The sequence below is a fragment of the Ursus maritimus genome, unplaced genomic scaffold, assembly GCF_017311325.1.
Source record: "Ursus maritimus isolate PB19 unplaced genomic scaffold, ASM1731132v1 scaffold_10, whole genome shotgun sequence".
In the NCBI taxonomy this organism is placed as follows: Eukaryota; Metazoa; Chordata; class Mammalia; order Carnivora; family Ursidae; genus Ursus; species Ursus maritimus.
In genome coordinates this window covers 27,097,346-27,117,202 of record NW_024423344.1, presented here as the reverse complement: position 1 = coordinate 27,117,202, position 19,857 = coordinate 27,097,346, and the positions used below count along the sequence as shown (strand labels likewise).

Here is a 19,857-nt window from a genome sequence, read left to right as displayed (position 1 = left end):
CATAATCTGAAATGATTTTCAAGATTATAAAGAACAAGGAAAGGAAAAATGTTCTTGTTTAAATCATTCTTTCATCCGTCACAAAATTTTAAATAGGTACGTGTATTATTATCACGGGTATTTCAGACCACTACACTGAAAATTACTTTCTTAAATAGGCACATTATCTTAAACAGATTAAACCTATTTTTGTTATATCTTAATTGAAAAATACCTTTCACAAATATAACTCAAGGTGTTAGCTATCAGGTACAAATATTTTGAAACCTATTATAAACTTAAAGAGAGTTTAGAAAACTAGAATTTTTCTTTTATAAACTGTAAATAAAATTATGAAGTATAGTTATAAGAATAGCCTTTTAAATATGCAAATTAAATTGAAATACTTTTATACAATCAGCTTTAAAAGGTTTTAGCCTTGTCTTCAGCTAAGCGTAGTGGGTACTCTCTACAATCTGCAGGTTTAACCATTTTTATTTGTAACTGCATTTCTGAGTCATGTGCCAAAGTTGATTGTGTTATAGCAAAGCCATTTGAAGTGTTAGCTATAATATGCCACGTTAATTCATAATAGGATTATTAATGTTAGACATACAAGATTATTAATATCAGGTTTTATATCAGCTATCCTCTTACTCTTAGGCATGAAGAAAGGTGAGGAGAAAAAGAACTTGAGATACCTTTTGATGTTGTTGCTTTGAAAGCATTAAATCCTAAAAGTAAACATTTAAAAACCACTATCTTCAATAATATATTTTATGTTCCTAAAAGTTTGATTCAGTGGTGCCACAAGAAGGAGCACTTTTATCTTAATATGGACAAGTTAAATTTTGAAATGTTGCCATGGACATAGTATATGACTTCCAGTGAGAAAAGAATACACGGTAGTCTATACTCGTTAACATTCTTTTTTTTTTAAGAGCTGGTATTTACCTCACATGATGTTATAAGTTCAATTTTATATTGAACTTATTCTTAGCACAGAATAGTGCTAAAGAATTTAAAGACAGAAAAGTAAACAAAAAATTTTATGCTTTGCAACACTCTAAAATTGTGTTCTCTAATAACAAAGAAAAAATGATTGCTACCTTCTGAATAAGAGGAAAAAAATAAAATACCTGAAACATTGAACATACAACAACATTATTGTAAATGTCAATATTTAGGGACTACTGTGAAGACAGTGGTAAAAAGGCAAGTTTTAATAAAAAGTCTGAAACAGAATAATTTAAAATATCTTAACAATTCAAATCATTATATATGTGTTTCTTTTCTTCTACATTTTTACTTCATATGATAGTGAAGGCAACATGTTTATAAACAGACATTCATGAGTATAGTTATATCTTACATACTCAAAATATTTATACGGAGTCTTCCACTATTCTTCTGTAAGCATTCCTATTGTCTATCTACTGCTATCAATTGCAGGCTTGGAAGGCACTTTAGCAAACAGATTAACTGATTCAAAAAAAAAAAAGAGAGAAAGTATATCTGTTAATAAGACAGACCTCTGTTAGTGGATGCTGGTTAAGAATCCAAAGAATTTTCTTAACTTTTTGTCCTGTCATTTTTATTGGCATAGTCTGTGTTCTACATTGCCCTTTGGCCATGTTAATCTTTCATTCCAATGCGTTTTCTTAGTTCAGCTGCAGTTTTTTCCAGTTGGTGAATGTTCCATTGCCATTGTCTTTTATTTGACTGAAGCTTGTTCACCTGACAATGCAAACGCTTAAGAATTGCACCATATCGCTTATGTTGCACCTATTGAAAGAAGAGTACACATCAACAGGGCTTGAGAAGGATAGTAGTAAATAGCCATTAAGGATATTTTGACTACTCTAAAGAAGAAAACACTTGATTAGAAATTACTCATTGTAAATAATAATGGTAATAAAAATAAACAGTAATAATAACGATTCAACACTTACTACATGTTAGATACTATACTAAGAACTTTTTGGATATAATTAAATTCTCATAACACCATATATGTGGATGGATATTATTATATCCATTTTTATACAAAGACACTGAAGATCAAAGAGTTTGAGAAATTCAACCAAGGTTTCATAGCTAGCAAGTGATGATGTTTGAGATCTGAATTGAAGCAAAGCATCTGTGATGGAGTGCCTTTGAGTTATCAGAACGGTTACAGTTAAGAGAAATGGTTTCATTCCCTATATCCAGTGGTTCATTGAAACCTAGACCCATCCATCTCAAAGATCCAAAAGATGATACAGTCATAACAATCAGTAGAGCAGTATATTTATGCTGAGCCAGACATTGCTACACTGGAAGGCAATGAAGCACAGTTGGAAGTGCAAGGTTTTTGGTGTCAGGCCACAAGCAAGTATCAAGCAAAAAATTCCTGATATTAGTGTTAGCTATACAAAAAATACCCAATATATTTTTTTAAACAGCTTTACTGAGATTTAATTCACATGCTATACAATCCATCCTTTAAAGTGGACAATTCAATGGGTTTTAGGACATTCACAGAGTTGTGCAACTGTTACCACAATCAATTTTTAGAACATTTTCATTACCTCAAACAGAAAGGTAGTACCCATCAGCAGTGACTTCCCATTCCCATACTCCCACTCTTAGCACTAGATAATTACTAATCTTTCTCTTTATATAGATTTGCCTATTCTTGATATTTCTTATAAATGGAATCGCACAGTACATGGTCTCTTAGCATAATCTGTTTAAGGGTCTTCTATGTTGTGGCATGTATCAGTACTTCATTCCTTTTTATTGCCAAATAATATTCCATTGGAGAATAATACCAAATTTTATTTATCCAATTCTTCAGTTGATGGACATTTGTTTCCACTTTTTGGCTATTATGAATAATGCTCTTATGAACATTCATGTGCAAGTTTTTGTGTGGATTTATGTTTTCACTTCTCTATAGTCTATACTGAGGAGTAGAACTGAGGGATCATATGGTAATTCTATGTTCGACCACTTCAGGAATTGCCAGACTGTTTTCCATAGTGACTGCACAATTTTTACATTTCCACGATTCCTGTGTGAGGGTTCAAATTTCTCCACATCTTGAATCTCCTCTCTGCTTTTCCCCCAGCGAAGGTTACTCCCTCTCTGTTTCCAAGCTCCTCCCTCAGCGTGGCTTCTTTACCTTTATTAGGCCATGGGTTCTTTTGACAGTATGGTGAAAACTGTGGACTCCTTAGAATAATGTTTTTAATGTATAAAATAAAACATGCATGATTACAAAGGAAATCAATTATATTGAAACATAATTCTGCAGCAGTAGCAGGGGAACGGAGACGAAGACACTCTAAGTATTCCAATGTACTGCTATAAAAACGAAGGGAAAACTTGTCAACTAAAAATTCACATAAATTCCTATGAACTTTATGTCTTTTTAAGTCTCCAGTTTTTGTTAATTCTGTAAATTCAGATAATTCATTGAAATTGGTGAACTACGCCTGCTGATATGTTGGCAAAATAAAAAGATGACTTGAAAAAGATTAGAAATAAATGAGTATAAACTGAAACATCATATTAGATATGAAGACATTCAAAAGAAGATTTTTTAAAGCATTGAATATATTTCTATATAAAAAAATATATATCTACTATACATATTTATAATATATATTCATTGGTATATCCAATATAATATATTCATAGGGAGAGTATAGTCACTAAATATGCCCATACTTCTGTTCATAGAATATATTCATTGTGACGCCTGGGTGGCTCAGTCGGTTAAGTGCCTTCCTTTGACTCAGGTCATGATTCCAGGGTCCTGGGATCGAGTCCCACATCAGGCTCCCTGCTCAGCAGGGAATCTGCTTCTCCCTCTGCCTTCTGCTCTCCCTGCTTGTACTCTCTCTTTCTCTGACAAATAAATAAAATATTTTTTTAAAAAAGAATATATTCATAGAAATAAAATAACTAAAACAAATTTTTAGTTAATCAGTAAATTTGGTCAGTTGCATAGTAACACGCTTCTAAAATTATTCTTCAATAGTTAAGCTATGAAACTAATACACAATGGATCAGAGTAGAGATGTGCAAAGGACCCCTAGGGGAACTCCAGATCACCGGTCATAGCTAGATGTCACAGAGGATATTAATACATCTAAAGAAAAAATATATCTTTAGAAGACGTTTTGTGAAGAATGTAGTACATACATAGGAAGGTGAAGGAGTCATGCACGGTAGGGACTATTTATCTGACAAGTGTAACTCTGTTATAGAGATTGGTTCCTTGAACACACAGAGCCAGAGGCTAAGAACAGTCAAACTCAGACGACTGACTTGATATCCATGCTCACTAACTAAACTTGTGATAATTTGGCTTCCAACGTAGTTTCCTTACGGGAAGAAGCAGCACTAATGACTGACATAAGTTATCTGGTTTCCTTAAGAGTTTTATAATTGTAAATTAATAAACTGGTATTTGAGTTTTATACATCAGTTTCTCTTGAACTTTACCAGCATCTCTCCGTGTCTACTGAACTCTGGGACACTAACAAAATTAAGTTTCTAAGTTCACAAGGCTAAAAGGCAGTTTTGACCAAAAAGTGACTTAATTTTTTTTCACATGCCAATATTTCATTTGTCTTATTTTAATTCCAGTTAACATATAGTGTTATATTAGTTTCACGTGTATAATATAGTGATTCAACAATTCCATACATCACCCAGTGCTTACCACCACAGGCGCAATCCTTAATCCCCATCACCTATCTCACCCATCGCCTGACCCACCTCCCCTCTGGTAACTAACTGGAATTTAAATAAAAACTTGAAACTAAACAAACAAAAAACCCCAAACACACACAACAACCAAATAAAACATCACACACACACACACCACCACCACCACCACCACCACCAAGAACAAATAAGCAAAGGAAAAAAAAGAAAGAGGGAGAGACAAGAAGTGACTTTATAAAGGCGAAGGTCGCATTGTGAGCCTTCTTGAAAGACATCAGCCTTTACTGGTAACATTCAGACTTTGATATGTGTCTTAATATTCAAACTTGAATATCTGTAGGCACTAAGGATGTAAATGGTTCTGTATAGAACATAACTTTTTGCCTCTAGGAAGTGAATAGGCTACTACTCTCATTAGTTACTGTTGCTGGCTAGGCAGAAGTAAGAGCATTAGCGAAGAATGGGTGGTGCCCACAACACACAGTGGCAAAAAGAAAGCAAGGCCCTGTATAAGCTAAATCTGACCTCATTCACTACTTGTTTCTTTGTTCCCTCCACTCTAGCCACACTGTTCTTCTATTCTCTGAGCCAAGGTATGTCCTCATCTTAAGACCTTTACATTTGCTTTTTCCTTTTCCTGGAAAGCTCTTCCTCGGATCTGCATGCATTGCTCCTTCACTTCTTTTAGGATTTTGCTGAAAGAGACCTTCTCAGTAAAGTTTTTGATGGCTGCAAGATCTAATATTTCACCTTCTCTCTCCCAGCAATATATGTATTACATATTCCCTTCTCTGCTCTACTTTTTTGTCCTTAATCCTATCCTTAGTTAACATGCTGTATGTCTTATATCTTACATATCTTGTTTATGTCTGTCTCTCCAACTAGAATGCAAGTTCACGAAGACATATATTAGAAAGGGTTTTGTGAAGAAGGTAGCACACACATAGGAAAGTGAAGGAATCATGTGCTATTTTATTCATCACTCCATTGTCAGAGCCTAAAAGAGTAATTAATTAGCGCATACTATGAGCTCAATAAATATGGTGAAAAAATTACTGAATAAATATATGAATAAAATGAGACAGCTTTTGGAAATCAAATGACTGCTACCCTACTTTGAGAAGAATGTTATATAAAATATATTGCTCAATTCTGTATTGTTCAGAATGTAACAAAGACTCATAAAATGTCATTGTTTTACCATGGAGAAAATGCTGCACTTAAAAGACTTGGAGCTCACTGGTTGCCATTTGAACATGTCGTATAACTTCTCTTTTAGTTGTTTAACCTAAAAGTATCATTAAATATATTTATGGAAGTATAAATACACAGATTTTTAAGGCTATGTTTAAATTACTTTTGACAAATGTATACACCCATGTTGTGTGTGTATTTCATTGTTTTTATCACTGAATAGTATTCCATTGTATGGATATTCCTCAACTTGTTTATCCATTCTGTTTTTGAGGGACATTTGTAGTGTTTCTCTTTGGGGGCTATTATCAATAAAGCTTCTATGAACATTCATATGCAAGTTTTATTTTAAGACATATGTTTTCTTTTTTCTTCAGTAAACGTCTAGGGATGGAATTGCTGAGACATACAATCGGTATGTGCTAACATTTTAATAAACTGCCAAACCATTTTCTAAAGCAGTTGCACCATTTTATAATCTCACCAAAAAAGGAAGAGATTGCCAGTTGCTCCACACCCTTGACAACATTTGGTATTTCATTCATTGTAATTTTAATCCTTCTATTGGGTTTGAAATGACATCCTATTGTGTTTTTAATTTTCGTTTCCTTGGTGGTTAGAGATGCTGAGCATCTTTTCATGTACTTACTGGCCATCCTATGTCTTCTGTGAAATTTGTTTATATCTTTCACCCATTTTTAAAATGGATTGTTATGAGTTCTTTATATATAGGCCATTAATATAAGTCTTCTCTCAGCTATATGTATTGCAAATATTTTTACTCCTATGATTTTGTCTTTTCATTCCTTTTTTTTAAGCAGGGGGGGGGCGGGGGAGGGGCAGAGAGAAAATCTTAAGCAGGCTCCCCACTGGGCATAGGGCTCAATCTCACAACCCTGAGATCATGACCTGAGTCAAAATCAAGAGTCGAATGCTTAACCAACTGAGCCACCCAGGCACCTCTGTCTTTTCATTTTCTTGGTAGTGTCTTTTGAAGAATGAGGTTTCAAAGTTTAAGGTCCAATGTTTCAATTTTTTCCATTATGGTTAGTGCATTTTGTATTCTAAGAAAACCTTGCTTAACCCAAATCTTAATGAAGATATTCTCCTATGGTTTCTTCAAGAAGCTTTACAGTTTTAGCTTTTACATTTAGATCTCTGATCTATTTCAAATGCAGTATTAATGTATGTTGTGAAGTAGGCACAGGGGTTCATTGTTTACAGACAGACATCCAGGTGTTCCAGCACCATTTATAAGACTTTCCTTTCTTTGTGGAATTATCTTGACATCTTTGTCAAATTGACAAATTGTAATTGATTTTTGAGCTGTGTCTGTTCCATCAGTCCATTTATTTATTCTTTTCCCAATACTACAATTTCTTAATAATTGTAGCTTCCTAATAAATCTTAATATCAGGGCAGTATTACAATTTTATTCTTCTTTTTCAGGTTTGTTTTGGCTAACTAGATTCTTTGCATTTGCATATAAAATTTTAGAACAGCTTGTCAATTTCTACAAAAAAAAATCTACTGGGATTTTTTATGGAGTGGTGTTGAACCTATAGATCATTTTTTGGGAAAGTTGACACTAAAATATTGAGTTTTACAGATCATGAACATAGTATATCATTTATTTAGTGTTCTTTAATTTCTCATTAGTATTTTTATTGTAGATGTTTTATAGATTTTTTTTCATGAAATTTCTTAGCCAATATTTTATGTTCTTTAGTGTCAATGAAGAGTTTTGTTTTATTCATTTCCCTTTTCAGTTGTTTGTTGCAACTTGATGGAATCTGTATAGAAATACAATTGATTTTTTGTTTTAACCTTTTAGCCTTACTAAATTTACTTGTTTATTAGTTTTTTTGTAGATTCTTTAGGATTTTCTACATAAGCAATCATGCTGTCTGTAAATATAATTTTACTTCTTTACAATATTTATGGCTTTCTCTTGTCTTATAGCACTGATTAGGACCTCTAATATAATGTTGCAAAGAGGAGGTAGGATAATACATTTTTGCTTTGTTTCCAATCTTTGGGGGAAAATCATTCAACATTTTATAGTAAATATGGTGTTATTAGCTGTAAGTTGTTTTATAGATGCCCTTAATTAGGTTGAGAAAATTTCCTCCTATTCTTAATTTGCTGAAAGTTGTTATTATGAATGGTGTTGAATTTTGTCTAATGCTGTTTCTGCAACTGATTATTTCTTTTTAAGTCCTTCGATTTTGATAATGTACTGAATTACATTGTTTACTTTTTGAAAGGTGAAAATCAAAACTTTCTCTTTCTCTATGTATATATTTGAATTCAATTTGAAAAGATTTCATTAGGGATTTTTGCATCTATACTCATAAGGAACATTGGTCTCCAATTTCTTTCCTGGTAATGCCACTGTTTTTTGTTTGTTTTTTTATATCAGGGTTATGCTGGCCTCCTCAAATGAGTTGGAAAGAGTTCCCTCCTACATTTCTGAAAGGTTTTGTGTAGGCTGGGTGTTATTTCTTCTTTAGATATTTGATAGAATTCACCAGTGATGACATGTCAGTCTGAAGTTTTTCTTTTGGGGAGGGTTTTACTGATAAATTCAATTTCATTGATTCCTACTTCATACCATTTATAAAGCTTAACTTGAAATGGATCATAGGCCTAATCATATAAGTAATTTCTTCTTGTGTTATGTGTGTTTTTCTAAAAATTTGTGCATTTCATCTAAGTTGTCAAATTTATTGACATAAAATTGTTCATAATAGGCCTTTATCACCGTTATAAGTCTATAGGACCTAAAGTAGTGTCCCCATTGTTTTCTCTCTTTTCTTGATCCATATGGCTATGGTTAATCAAGTGTATTAGTCTTTTCAGTTTTTGGTTTTGTTGATTTCCTCTCCCATTTTTTTCTGCTTTCTAATGATTTCTGCTATTTATTATTTCATTTCTTCCATTTGATTTTGGCTGAATTTATTCTTATTTTTCTAGTCTCTTATGCTAGAAGCTTAGATAATTACTTTTAAAGCTTTCTCCTTTTCTAATATAGGCATTTAAATATATAAAATTTCCTCTAAACACTGCTTTAGCTACAACTCACAATTTTTCAAATATGTTTTCATTATCATTGAATTTAAAATATTTTCCTTTTAAGAAAAAAGATTTTATTTATTTATTTAGGAAAGAGAGAGCATGAGCCAGGCGTTGGGGGCGGGGAGAGTTGCAGAAGGAGAGGGAGAAGCAGACTCCTCACTGAGCAGGGAGCCTAAGGCAGAGCTCTATCCCAGGACCCCAGTGTCATGACCTGAGCCAAAGGCAGATGCTTAACCAACTGAGCCACCCAGGCACCCCTAATTTCAAATGTTTTCCAATTCTTGTGATTTTTTTAAATTTTGATTCATGGGTTATTTGGAATTATAATGCCCAATTTTGAAATGTTTATGTATTTTGTAGCTATCTTATGGTTACTGATTTCTAATTGAATTCTACTCTGACCAAGAGTATCAAATTCTTTGAAATTTATCATCTAGTATATTGTTTATCTTGACGAATGTTCCACTGGCACTTGAAAATAACGTACAACCAATACTTGTCAGTTGGAGTATTTTATAAATGTCAGTTAGGTTAAGTTAGTAGGTAAGTTGTTCAAATTTTCTATATACTTACTGATTTTTTCTATTGTTCTAGCAATAATAGAAAAAAGTTGTTAAAATCTCCAACATGATTGTAGATTTGTCTCTTTTTCTTTTTAATTCTGTCGATTTTTACTTATGTATTTTGAAACTCTGATTAGATGAATTCACATTTAATATTATTATTCCTTTTTCATTAATTGACTGATCCTCTTTACTTAGTAGTCTGTACCCCGAAATCTCCTTGATATTAATATAGCTTTTTTTTAATTTTAAGTTTTTATTTTAATTCGTTAGTTAACATAGTGTTATATTAGTTTCAGGTGTACAATATAGTGATTCAACACTTCCATATATCATCCTGTGCTCATCACGACAAATGCACTCCTTAAACGCCATCACTTATTTCACTCCTCCTCCCACCCACCTCCCCTCTAATAGTCATCAGTTTGTTCTCTGTAATTAAGAGTCTGTTTCTTTTTTTGTTGTTGTTAAGATTTTATTTATTTATTTGACAGAGATAGAGACAGCCAGCGAGAGAGGGAACACAAGCAGGGGGAGTGGGAGAGGAAGAAGCAGGCTTCCAGCGGAGGAGCCTGATGTGGGGCTCGATCCCATAACGCTGGGATTATGCCCTGAGCCGAAGGCAGACGCTTAAGGACTGCGCTACCCAGGTGCCCCAAGAGTCTGTTTCTTGATTTCGCTTTCCTCTCTCTCTTATTTCTTTCCCTTTGCTTGTTTTGTTTCTTAAATTCCACATATGAGTTAAATCATACGGTATTTGTCTTTCTCTGACTGACTTATTTTGCTTAGCATAATACTCTCTAGCTCCATCCATGTCATTGCAAATAGCAAGATTCCATTCTTTCTTTTATAGCTGAATAATATTCCAATATATATATATATATCACTTCTTTATTCATCAATTGATGGGCACTTGGGCTGCTTCCATATGGCTATTGTAAATAATGTTGCTATAAACATAGGGGTACATGTATCCCTTTGAATTAGTGTTCTTGTATTCTTTGGGTAAACACCCAGTAGTGCGATATCTGGATCATAGGGTAGCTCTATTTTTAATCTTTTGAGGAACCTCCATTCTGTTCTCCACTGAGGTTGCATCAGTTTGCATTCCCAGCAATAATGCACAAGGGTTCCTTTTTCTCCACATCCTTGTCAACACCTGTTATTTCTTGTGTTGTTGATTTCAGCCATTCTGACAGGTGTGAGGTGATATCTGATCATAGTTTTGATTTGCATTTCTCTGATGATAAGTGATGATAAGCATCTTTTCACGTGTCTGTATGTCTTCTTTGGAGAAATGTCTGTTCACATCTTCTGCCCATTTTTAATTGGATTATTTGGTTTGGGGGTGTTGAGTTTTGTAATTTCTTTATATATTTGGGTACTAACCCTTTATCGGATATGTCATTTGCAAATATCTTCTCCCATTCTGTAGGTTGCCTTTTAGTTTTGTTGATTGTTTCCTTCACTGTGCAGAAGCTTTTTATTTTGATATAGTTCCAATAGTTTATTTTTACTCTTGTGTCCCTTGCCTCAGGAGACTTATCTAGAAAAATGTTGCTATGGCCAATGTCAAAGAAATTACTGCCTGTGTTCTCTTCTAATATTTTTATGGTTTCAGGTCTCACATTGGAATCCTTAACCCATTCTGAGTTTGTTTTTGTGTATGGTGTAAGAAAGTGGTCCAGTTTCATTTTTTTGCATGTAGCTGTCCAGTTTTCCCAGCATCATTTTGTTGATTGCATAATCTTGCCTCCTTTGTTGAAGATTAATTGACCTTATAATTTTGGTTTTATTTCTGGGCTTTCTATTCTGTTCTATTGATTTATGTGTCTATTTTTGTGCCAGTACCATACTGTTTTGATTATTACAGCTTTGTAATATAATTTGAAGTTGGCTTGTGATACCTCCACTTTTGTTTTTTGCTTTCAAGATTGCTTTGGCTATTCAAGGTCTTTTGTGGTCCCACAGAAATTTTAGGATTGTTTGTTCTAGTACTGTGAAAACTGCTGTTGGTATTTTGATAGAGATTGCATTAAATCTGTAGATTGCTTTGGGTAGTATAGACATTGTAACAACATTTGTTCTTCCAATCAATGAGCATGGGATGTCTTTCCATTTCTTTGTGTCATCTTCACTTTCATTCATCAGTGTTTTGTAGTTTTTGGAGTACAGGTGTTTCACCTCTTTGGTTAATTTTATTCCTAGGTATTTTATTATTTTTGGTGCAATTATAAATGGGATTATTTTCTTAATTTCTCTTTCTGCTGCTTCATTATTAGTGTATAGAAATGCAACAGATTTCTGTATATTGATTTTTTTTTATCCTGTGATTTTACTGAATTCATTTATCAGTTCTAGCAGTTTTTTCATGGAGTCTTTAGGGTTTTCTATATATAGTGTATATAGTGTCATGTCATCTGCAAACAGTGAAAGGTTTACTTCTTTCTTACCAATTTGGATGACTTTTATTCCTCTCTTGTCTGATTGCTGTGGCTAGGAGTTCTAGTACATGTTGAATGAAAGTGGTGAGAGTAGACAACCTTCTCTTGTTCTTGACCTTAGGGGAAAAGCTCTCAGTTTTTCACCATTGAGGATGGTGTTAACTGTGGGTTTTTCATATATGGCCTTTATTATGTTGAGGTATGTTCCCTCTAAAACTACTTTGTTGAGGGTTTTTATCATGAATGGATGTTGTACTTGGTTGAATACTTTTTCTGCATCTACTGAAGTGATCATATGGTTTTTATCTTTTCTTTTATTGATGTGATGTATCATGTTGATTGATTTTCAAGTATTTAACCACCCTCGTATCTGGGAAATAAATCCCACTTGACTGTGGTGAAGATATTTTAATGTATTGTTGGATTCAGTTTGCTAATTTTTGCTGAGGATTTTTACATCTATGCTCATCAGAGATATTACCATGTAGTTGTTGTTTTTTTTTTTTTTCCCTGTGTTTTTATCTGGTTTTGGCATCAGGGTAATTCTGGCCTCATAGAATGGATTTGGAAGTTTCCCTTCCTCTTCTATTTTTTGGGAAAGTTTGAGATGAACATATATTAACTTTTCTTTAAATGTTTGGTAGAATTTACCTGTGAAGCTATCTGGTCCTGGACTTCTGTTTGTTGGGAGTTTTTTGATCACTGATTTAATTTCATTGCTGGTAATCAGTTTGTTCACATTTTCTTTCAGCTTTAAGAACTTTCTTCAGTTTTTCTTGTAGTACAAGTCTACTGGAAGCAATGCTCATCAGCTTTGGTTTAACTGAAAATTCATTGTTTCACCCTCATTTTTTAAAAAATATTTTCATTAGATAGTAGCACTCATATGGAATTCTTGCTTGACATTTTTTCTTCTGTCAGCAATTTAATGATGCCTTCCATTTGTGTTGGCTTCTATTGTTTCAAATTATTTACAAACTTATTAATCAATTATAGCAAGGTTGCAAAATATAAAGTATTACAAAAGCCAATGATTTTCCTATATGCCAGTGATGAACAAGTAGAATTTGAAATGAAAAACACAATACCATTTACATTAGCATCCTAAATGAAAACTTAGGTATAAATCTAACAAAATATGTATACAATTTATATAAATTAAACTATAAGACTCTGATGAAAGACATGAAAGAATAAACAAATGAAGAGATATTCCATGGTCATGGATAGGAAGAGTCAATATAACCAACATGTCAGTTCTTTCCAGCTTGATCTACAGATTCAATGCAAACCCAATCAAAATCTCAGAAAGTTATTTTATGTATATCAATAAACTGATTGTAGTGTTTACATGGCAAGGCAAAAGACCCAGAATATCCAACAGAATATTAAAGAAGAACAAAGTTGGAAAATTGATACTATCCAACTTCAAACCTTATTGTTAAGTTGTGGTAATAAAGATAGTGTGGTACTGGCAAAAGAATAGACAGATATATCAATGTAACAGAATAGAGAGCCCAGAAATAGACCCACATAAAATAGTCAACAGATCTTAGCAAAGGTAATACAATGAAGCAACAACAGTTCCTTTAATAGCACTGAAACAACTGGACATCCACATGCAAAGACCTAAACGTAAAATGCAAAAACTCTTAAAAGATAATTTAGGAGAAAACTCAGATGATCTTGGGTATGAGTGATGACTTTTAGATACAACACCAAAGGCACAATCAATGAAAAAAGTAATTGATAAGCTGGACTTCATTAAAATTAAAAACCTTGCTCTGTAAAAGGCACTTTCACAAGAGAATGATATGAGAAATCACAGACTGGGAGAAAAGAATTTTAAAAATACACATTTGATGAATGACTATTCAAATATACAAAGAACTCTTAAAACTCAACAACGATAACAAAAATCAAATTTAAAAATGGGCCAAAGACCTTAATGGACACCTCACTAAAGATGATAGACGGGGGTGCCTGGGTGGCTCAGTCAGTTCAGCATCAGCCTTCAGCTCAGGTCATGATCTTGGGGTCCTGGAATGGAGCCCTGCATTGTGCTCCCTGCTCAGTGGGAAGTCTGCTTGCCCCTCTTCCTCTGCCCCTCCCCCCACTTTGTGCTCTGTCTCTCTCTAAAATAAATAAAAATATTTTTTAAAAAGATGATATACAGATGGCAAATAGTATATGAAAAGATGTACCACATATGTCATCAGGGAAATGAAAATTTAAAAAAAAATCAAACTAATAAGATACCACTGCATACCTATTAGAATGGCCCAAATCTGAAACCCTACAGCACAAAATACTGGTAAGGATATGGAGTAACAGGAGCTTTCATTCATTGCTGGTGAAAATGCAAAATGGTACAACCACTTTGGAAGACAGTTTGGTGGTTTCTAAGAACACTAAACACACCCTTATCATACAACCCAAGAATTTCACTCTTTGGTATTTAGCCAAAGGAGTTGAAAACTTATTTCCATATAAAAACCTGCACATAGATGTTTACAGGAGCTTTATCCATAATTGTCAAAAACTTGGAAGCAACCAAGATATCCTTTAGTAGTGAATGGATAAATAAACTGTGGTATTTCCAGACAATGGAATATTATTTGGTGCGCACACACACACACACACGCACACACACACCATCTATCAAGGCATGAAAAGACATGGAGAAACCTTAATTGTAAAAGCCAATCTAAAAAGTACAAAGTATATGATTACAACTATATGACATTTTGTAAAAAGCAAAATTATGGCGACAATAAAAAGCTCAGTGGTTGACAGGGGTTGGTAGGGAGGGAGGGATGGAAAGCAGAGCGCTAAGGATTTTTAGGGCAGTGAAACTCTTCTGTATGATACTATATTATGGGTACATGTCATTACATTTGTCAAAACCCATACAAAGTAGAAAAAGGGTGAATCCTAATGTAAACTATGGACTCTAGGTGATAAGGATGCTTCAATGTAGGTCCACAGTTATAATAAATATATCATTCTAGTTGGGAATATTGATAATGTGAGAGGCTATGGGCAGGAACAAGAGGTAAGGGAACTGTCTATACTTTCTGCTCAATTTTGCTGTGAACCCAAAACTGCTCCAAAAAATGAAGTCTATTTAAAAAAATCAATTATCACTCTCATCATTGTTCTTATGTATTTAGTGTGACTTTTTTTTTTTTCCTGGCTGCTTCTAAGGGTTTTTTTCTTTATATTTGGTTTTCAGTAGCTTGACTATAATTTCCTTTTCTACTCAGGGTTTTCTAAGTTTCTTGAATCTATGTGTTATTTTTTTAAGTCAAGTTTGTAAAATTTATGGCCAATATTTCTTCAAATATTTTTCTGTTCCCTTTTCTTTCTTATCTCCTTTTGCAACTCTAATTACCAATATGTCACATTGCTTAATCTGGTTCCACAGGTTATTTAGGCTCTATGCATTTCTTCAAATTTTTTTTATCTTTCTCTATATGTTTGCTTTGATGATTTCTACTGATCCGTCTTCAAGTTCAAGAAAGATCATACCTTCTGTTGTGTCTGAACTGCTGTTAATCACCCAATAAATTTTTTTCAACTTTTTTTTCAGTTCGAAGATTTCCATTTGGTTCTTTTAAATGATTAAAATTCTCTCTACTCATTTATCCACCTTTTTTTCTGTAGAATATTTAATATATGTATCATAATTTTCAGTCCTTTTCTAACAACTTCTGAGTCAACTGTGATTCTGTTTTTATTGATTATTCTCCTAGTTATGGGTAATACTTTTCTATTTACTAACATGTCTGGAAATGTTCCATTATTAACTGAATGTTGTACATATATTATAAACTCTGGATTCCATTATTTTGCTCTGAAGTATTGAATTTTGTTGAAATAATCAGGTAAGTTACTGTTAGATCATGTTAATCCTGTGAGACCTTATTTTATATTTTTGTTAGAATGTCTGTTTCAGTTTTGTCCTTAAGTCTAGGCCTTGCCCTTAGTCTGATTTTGTCTTAGTTCTTAGTTCTGAGTGTGATCTTTATTCCTAAGGTGTGGGAGTAGTGAGCAGTTGGCAGATGCTGCAGTGGGCAGATGCTGAAATTCCAGCATTCTAGCTCCTTGGAATTTTATCCCCCATGCATGTTCAGCTCAAGTTAAAGCCATGAATTTGAAGGGAGCTAATATGGAACATGGAGGCTCCCAATAAGGCCAAATTTAATATTTATTCAATCAGCCTCATGAGGAGGAGGGTAAGGATCCATAAAACAGTATGAAGTGATTTCAAAATTAACATGATATTATTATTATTAATAGTAGTAGTAGTAGTAGTAGTAGTAGTAGAAGTAGTTGTGGTGGTGGTGATAATTATTTGAAGAACATATTAAGAATTAGAAAGATCATGGACTTTACCTTATGATCCAATGATTCTACTTCTTGGTGCAAAGGGTGTGTGTACTATGATGTTCATTAGTTTATTTTTTAAGATTTTATTTGTAAGAGAGAAAGAGAGAGGTGGGAGGAGTAGAGGGACAAGTAGACTCCATGCTGAGCACTGAGCCCCATTTGGCGCTTGATCCCAAAACCCTGAGATTATGACCTGAGCCGAAACCAAGAGTTGGGTGCTTAATCCCTGAGCCACCCAGGTGCCCCCATTACATTACTTCTAATAGTGAAACCCTGGAAACCACTGAATGTCTATCAGTTGTAGCATGGTTAAGTAAATTAAGATAGAGCCATACTGTAGCATATTTGTAGCAGTCAAAAAGATTGAAGTAGGCCCATAAGTACTAACATGAACAAAAAAATCTATGAGACAGGTTATTAAGTAAAGCAGTTGCAAAATTATATGTATGGCACATTTATGTAATCTTTCTCCTACATATGAAGTGATTTCACATATATATACACACACACCCGCATGCACACTTATTTAAATGCACACACACACACACACGCACACACATATATTATATATATATAAAACTTGAAGGATATATACTAAACAGTTGTTGCCATGAATGAGAGGTGAGCATGATAAGAGAGAGCAATGCAATGGGAAGTGGTGGTCAAAGGAACTATAGCCTTCTCTCTAATACTTTAATCTTTTACAAGGAGAATGCCCTCCCATTGAAATGAAAACAATTTTTTTTAAAAAAGATTGAGAGAAGTGGAGTCTGAAAGACTTGAATTCATATCCTACTCTGTCACTTATAACTAGCTAAATAACCTTGTACAAGTTATTTAAATTTTCTGAGATTCTGCAAAATAGGTTATGAGAATGTAAATGGAATAGCTTATGAAAACTACTTGAAAAATACCAGGCACTCAAGAAATAACAGATTTAATACTTCTGAACATTTCTTCTTGTACTTTTTATAAAATAGAATAATAAAGGTAATAAAATTTTTACCATGTAATCTAGCTATCTGAATGATTCTTATCCTGTCTTTAGTTCACCTTTTAACCTTTGCTTCTCTGGGTTTTCTCATACGACTAGATTTTTAGTTGCAGAATCATTTCTGTGGCTGACCTCAATAAATGGATGCATTAGTTAATCGCATAAGCTGCATGTTATATATACTGTACCAAGTTAAACTTATTTTGCTCCTGATCCATAGTAGTTCTGAAAACCCTCTAAATTTTCCCTATCCTTTTAAATTTGGAGCTCAGATTCTACAAAATTTAGGCAAGATTAACCCTTAGTGAATCTCAAAATACTTTGCACAATGTCTGTTATCACAAAATATTGCTTGTAGCACTCATTATTTGCCGAAAACTTCTTAACTGCCTAGTCTCCTTTCCCTGAAAACTCTTGGCTTTAGTAAATAACATTTTAATCACTGATTGTTTGGATTTATCCTATTTGGATCCTATTAGGTACTTGATTCTATAGGTGTATGTCTTTTGACAAATTTGAGAATTTTCGTTCTTATTTATTTGAATAATTTTTCAATTTTGCCCCTTTTCTTTTTTCCTTCCAGAATTCTGATGACACAAATGATCTTTTTTATAGTCTTTGAAGCTTTGTGTTTGTATGGTTTGTGTTTTGCTTCCCCAGTTTTTTCACCAATTCCTTCTTCCAAAGTATATTTAAAGTCAGACAATAGACAGGAGAAAAAGCTTTTTGGGATAAATATTTAGAAATAATTGTTTCATTCAGATATGGCCCAAAAATACAAAAAACATTTATTTGACAAAAAAATGTGAAATTCAAAACACATTTTCATTTTTTCTGAACCAAAAAAAATGTAAAAAGCAACATTAACATCAAAACTAAAACATGCAAAGTACAAAATGTTTGAAAGCATTAAGGATTAGAACAAAAGAATGCAAGCAAATTCAAGCAAAAGATGACCATGAACTGTACCAAAGCCATGGCTAAAGCATGCAGAAGAAGGGAGGAAAGAAAAGACTCAAAGAAGAAATAAGTAATAAAAATATTCTGGTATTTGAATTTATCTTCTTTAAAAACTGGTTGTTTTGAGAAAGAAGTTAGTCATATCAATGAGCAATTCTCATCAAGCTATAAGAGAAATTGTTGAACAGAAATGCAATATTCTCAAGACAATGGGGTGGCTCTATTTGTCCTTCAGTTTTTTTATTTAGTTTGGATAATTTCTAATTTTTTTTATTTTCATTTATAGAATTGAGGACTACTTTTAAATGTACTAGAGGTGACAAAACTAAAATTAAAAAGCTCACAAAGTATCTTAACAAAGGTACCTCTATTATGAAAGCTTAAAAACAGTTTATTAAAATTCAGGGCAAAAAGTTTAATGATGAAAACATTAAAAAAAATGAAGTCTCAAGCTCAGTGACATTCCATCTAAATCTAATATTAGTGACCACTTACATTATTCTTTACCATTGAAAATATCCATTTACATTTCTGCTTCTGTCAAGATGAAGTGGATGTACATTATATATCTACTCCTCCTGCTAAGTACAACTAAATTAAGGCCATAGACATTACAAACATAAGAAGCTTCTAAAAGGTGTAGAGAAGGTAAACTGACTAGGGACCTCAGGACCCAAGAAAGGATATGGTGGTGAGCTCCCTGGGTTTTTATTTTGCCTCAAATATCCCAAAGTGGATACTAGAAAGGACAGCAACCTGGAAATGCCAATAGGTGTAGGAAAAATAAAAAATAAATAAAATTCTAAGAAATGCCTGCTCTCTAGCCAAAGAACAAGGAATAGGGTAACCTAGCAAGACAGAAACATTTTAAGTAGTAACTACTAAGTCAAACATTGCAAAAAACTAGGCATCCCCCACCTCCCACACCAGTAAAGACTGAGTAGTAAGCTTACACTTCCACCATTGCTAGGCTATAATATGGTGCCCCAATCTCCCTGCTGGGGTGGTGTCAGATGATGTTAATTGGGAAGCCAGGGCTTTTCATCTACACTGGAAATCACACCCTCTGGTATCAGTGAAGCCAATTTGGGGATCCTGGACTTCTACTCCTATCTAATGGTAACAAGGCCCCCTCCACTTCTTACTGGGTAACGTCAGAGAAGGCCTACTAGAGACTTAGGACCTTCACCACCACTCAGTAGTAACAAGGCCATGTTTACATGTTGTCAATAAAGGCCACATAAGGAGCACAATTAAAGTGTTCCTGCCCCTCCCAGCCAGAAGGCTATCAGTAGAGGCCTGGTGGGCAGCCAGAACTCCCACTTATGGCCACTAGTATCAAGAAGCCCTTCCTTCCTCCATGGGTGTCAATGGAGACAGACTGGAGAATCTGAACTTCCTTCACCACCTGGAACTAACAATGATCCAGTGGCTTAAAACATAATACCCAACATGTCCATATTTCAGTAGAAAATCACTCATCAAACTGAATAATAAATAATCAACATATGCCAACGCAAAGAAAACACAGAAG

At 33.7% G+C, this 19,857-nt stretch overlaps 1 protein-coding gene across 4 annotated transcripts in view; it reads right to left on the bottom strand.

Annotated features, from left to right (window-relative positions):
- Positions 1-467: 467 nt before the first annotated feature.
- The window catches only part of CCDC122 (coiled-coil domain containing 122), a 40,136-nt gene continuing 20,746 nt past the window's right edge, over positions 468-19,857 (bottom strand). For all 4 annotated transcript variants that reach the window (XM_040623078.1, XM_008706815.2, XM_040623080.1 and 1 more), the window contains one exon: positions 468-1,764. In XM_040623078.1, coding sequence (XP_040479012.1) covers positions 1,615-1,764 — 150 coding nt within the window. In that variant the 3' untranslated portion in view covers positions 468-1,614. The remainder of the gene's footprint in view (positions 1,765-19,857) is intronic.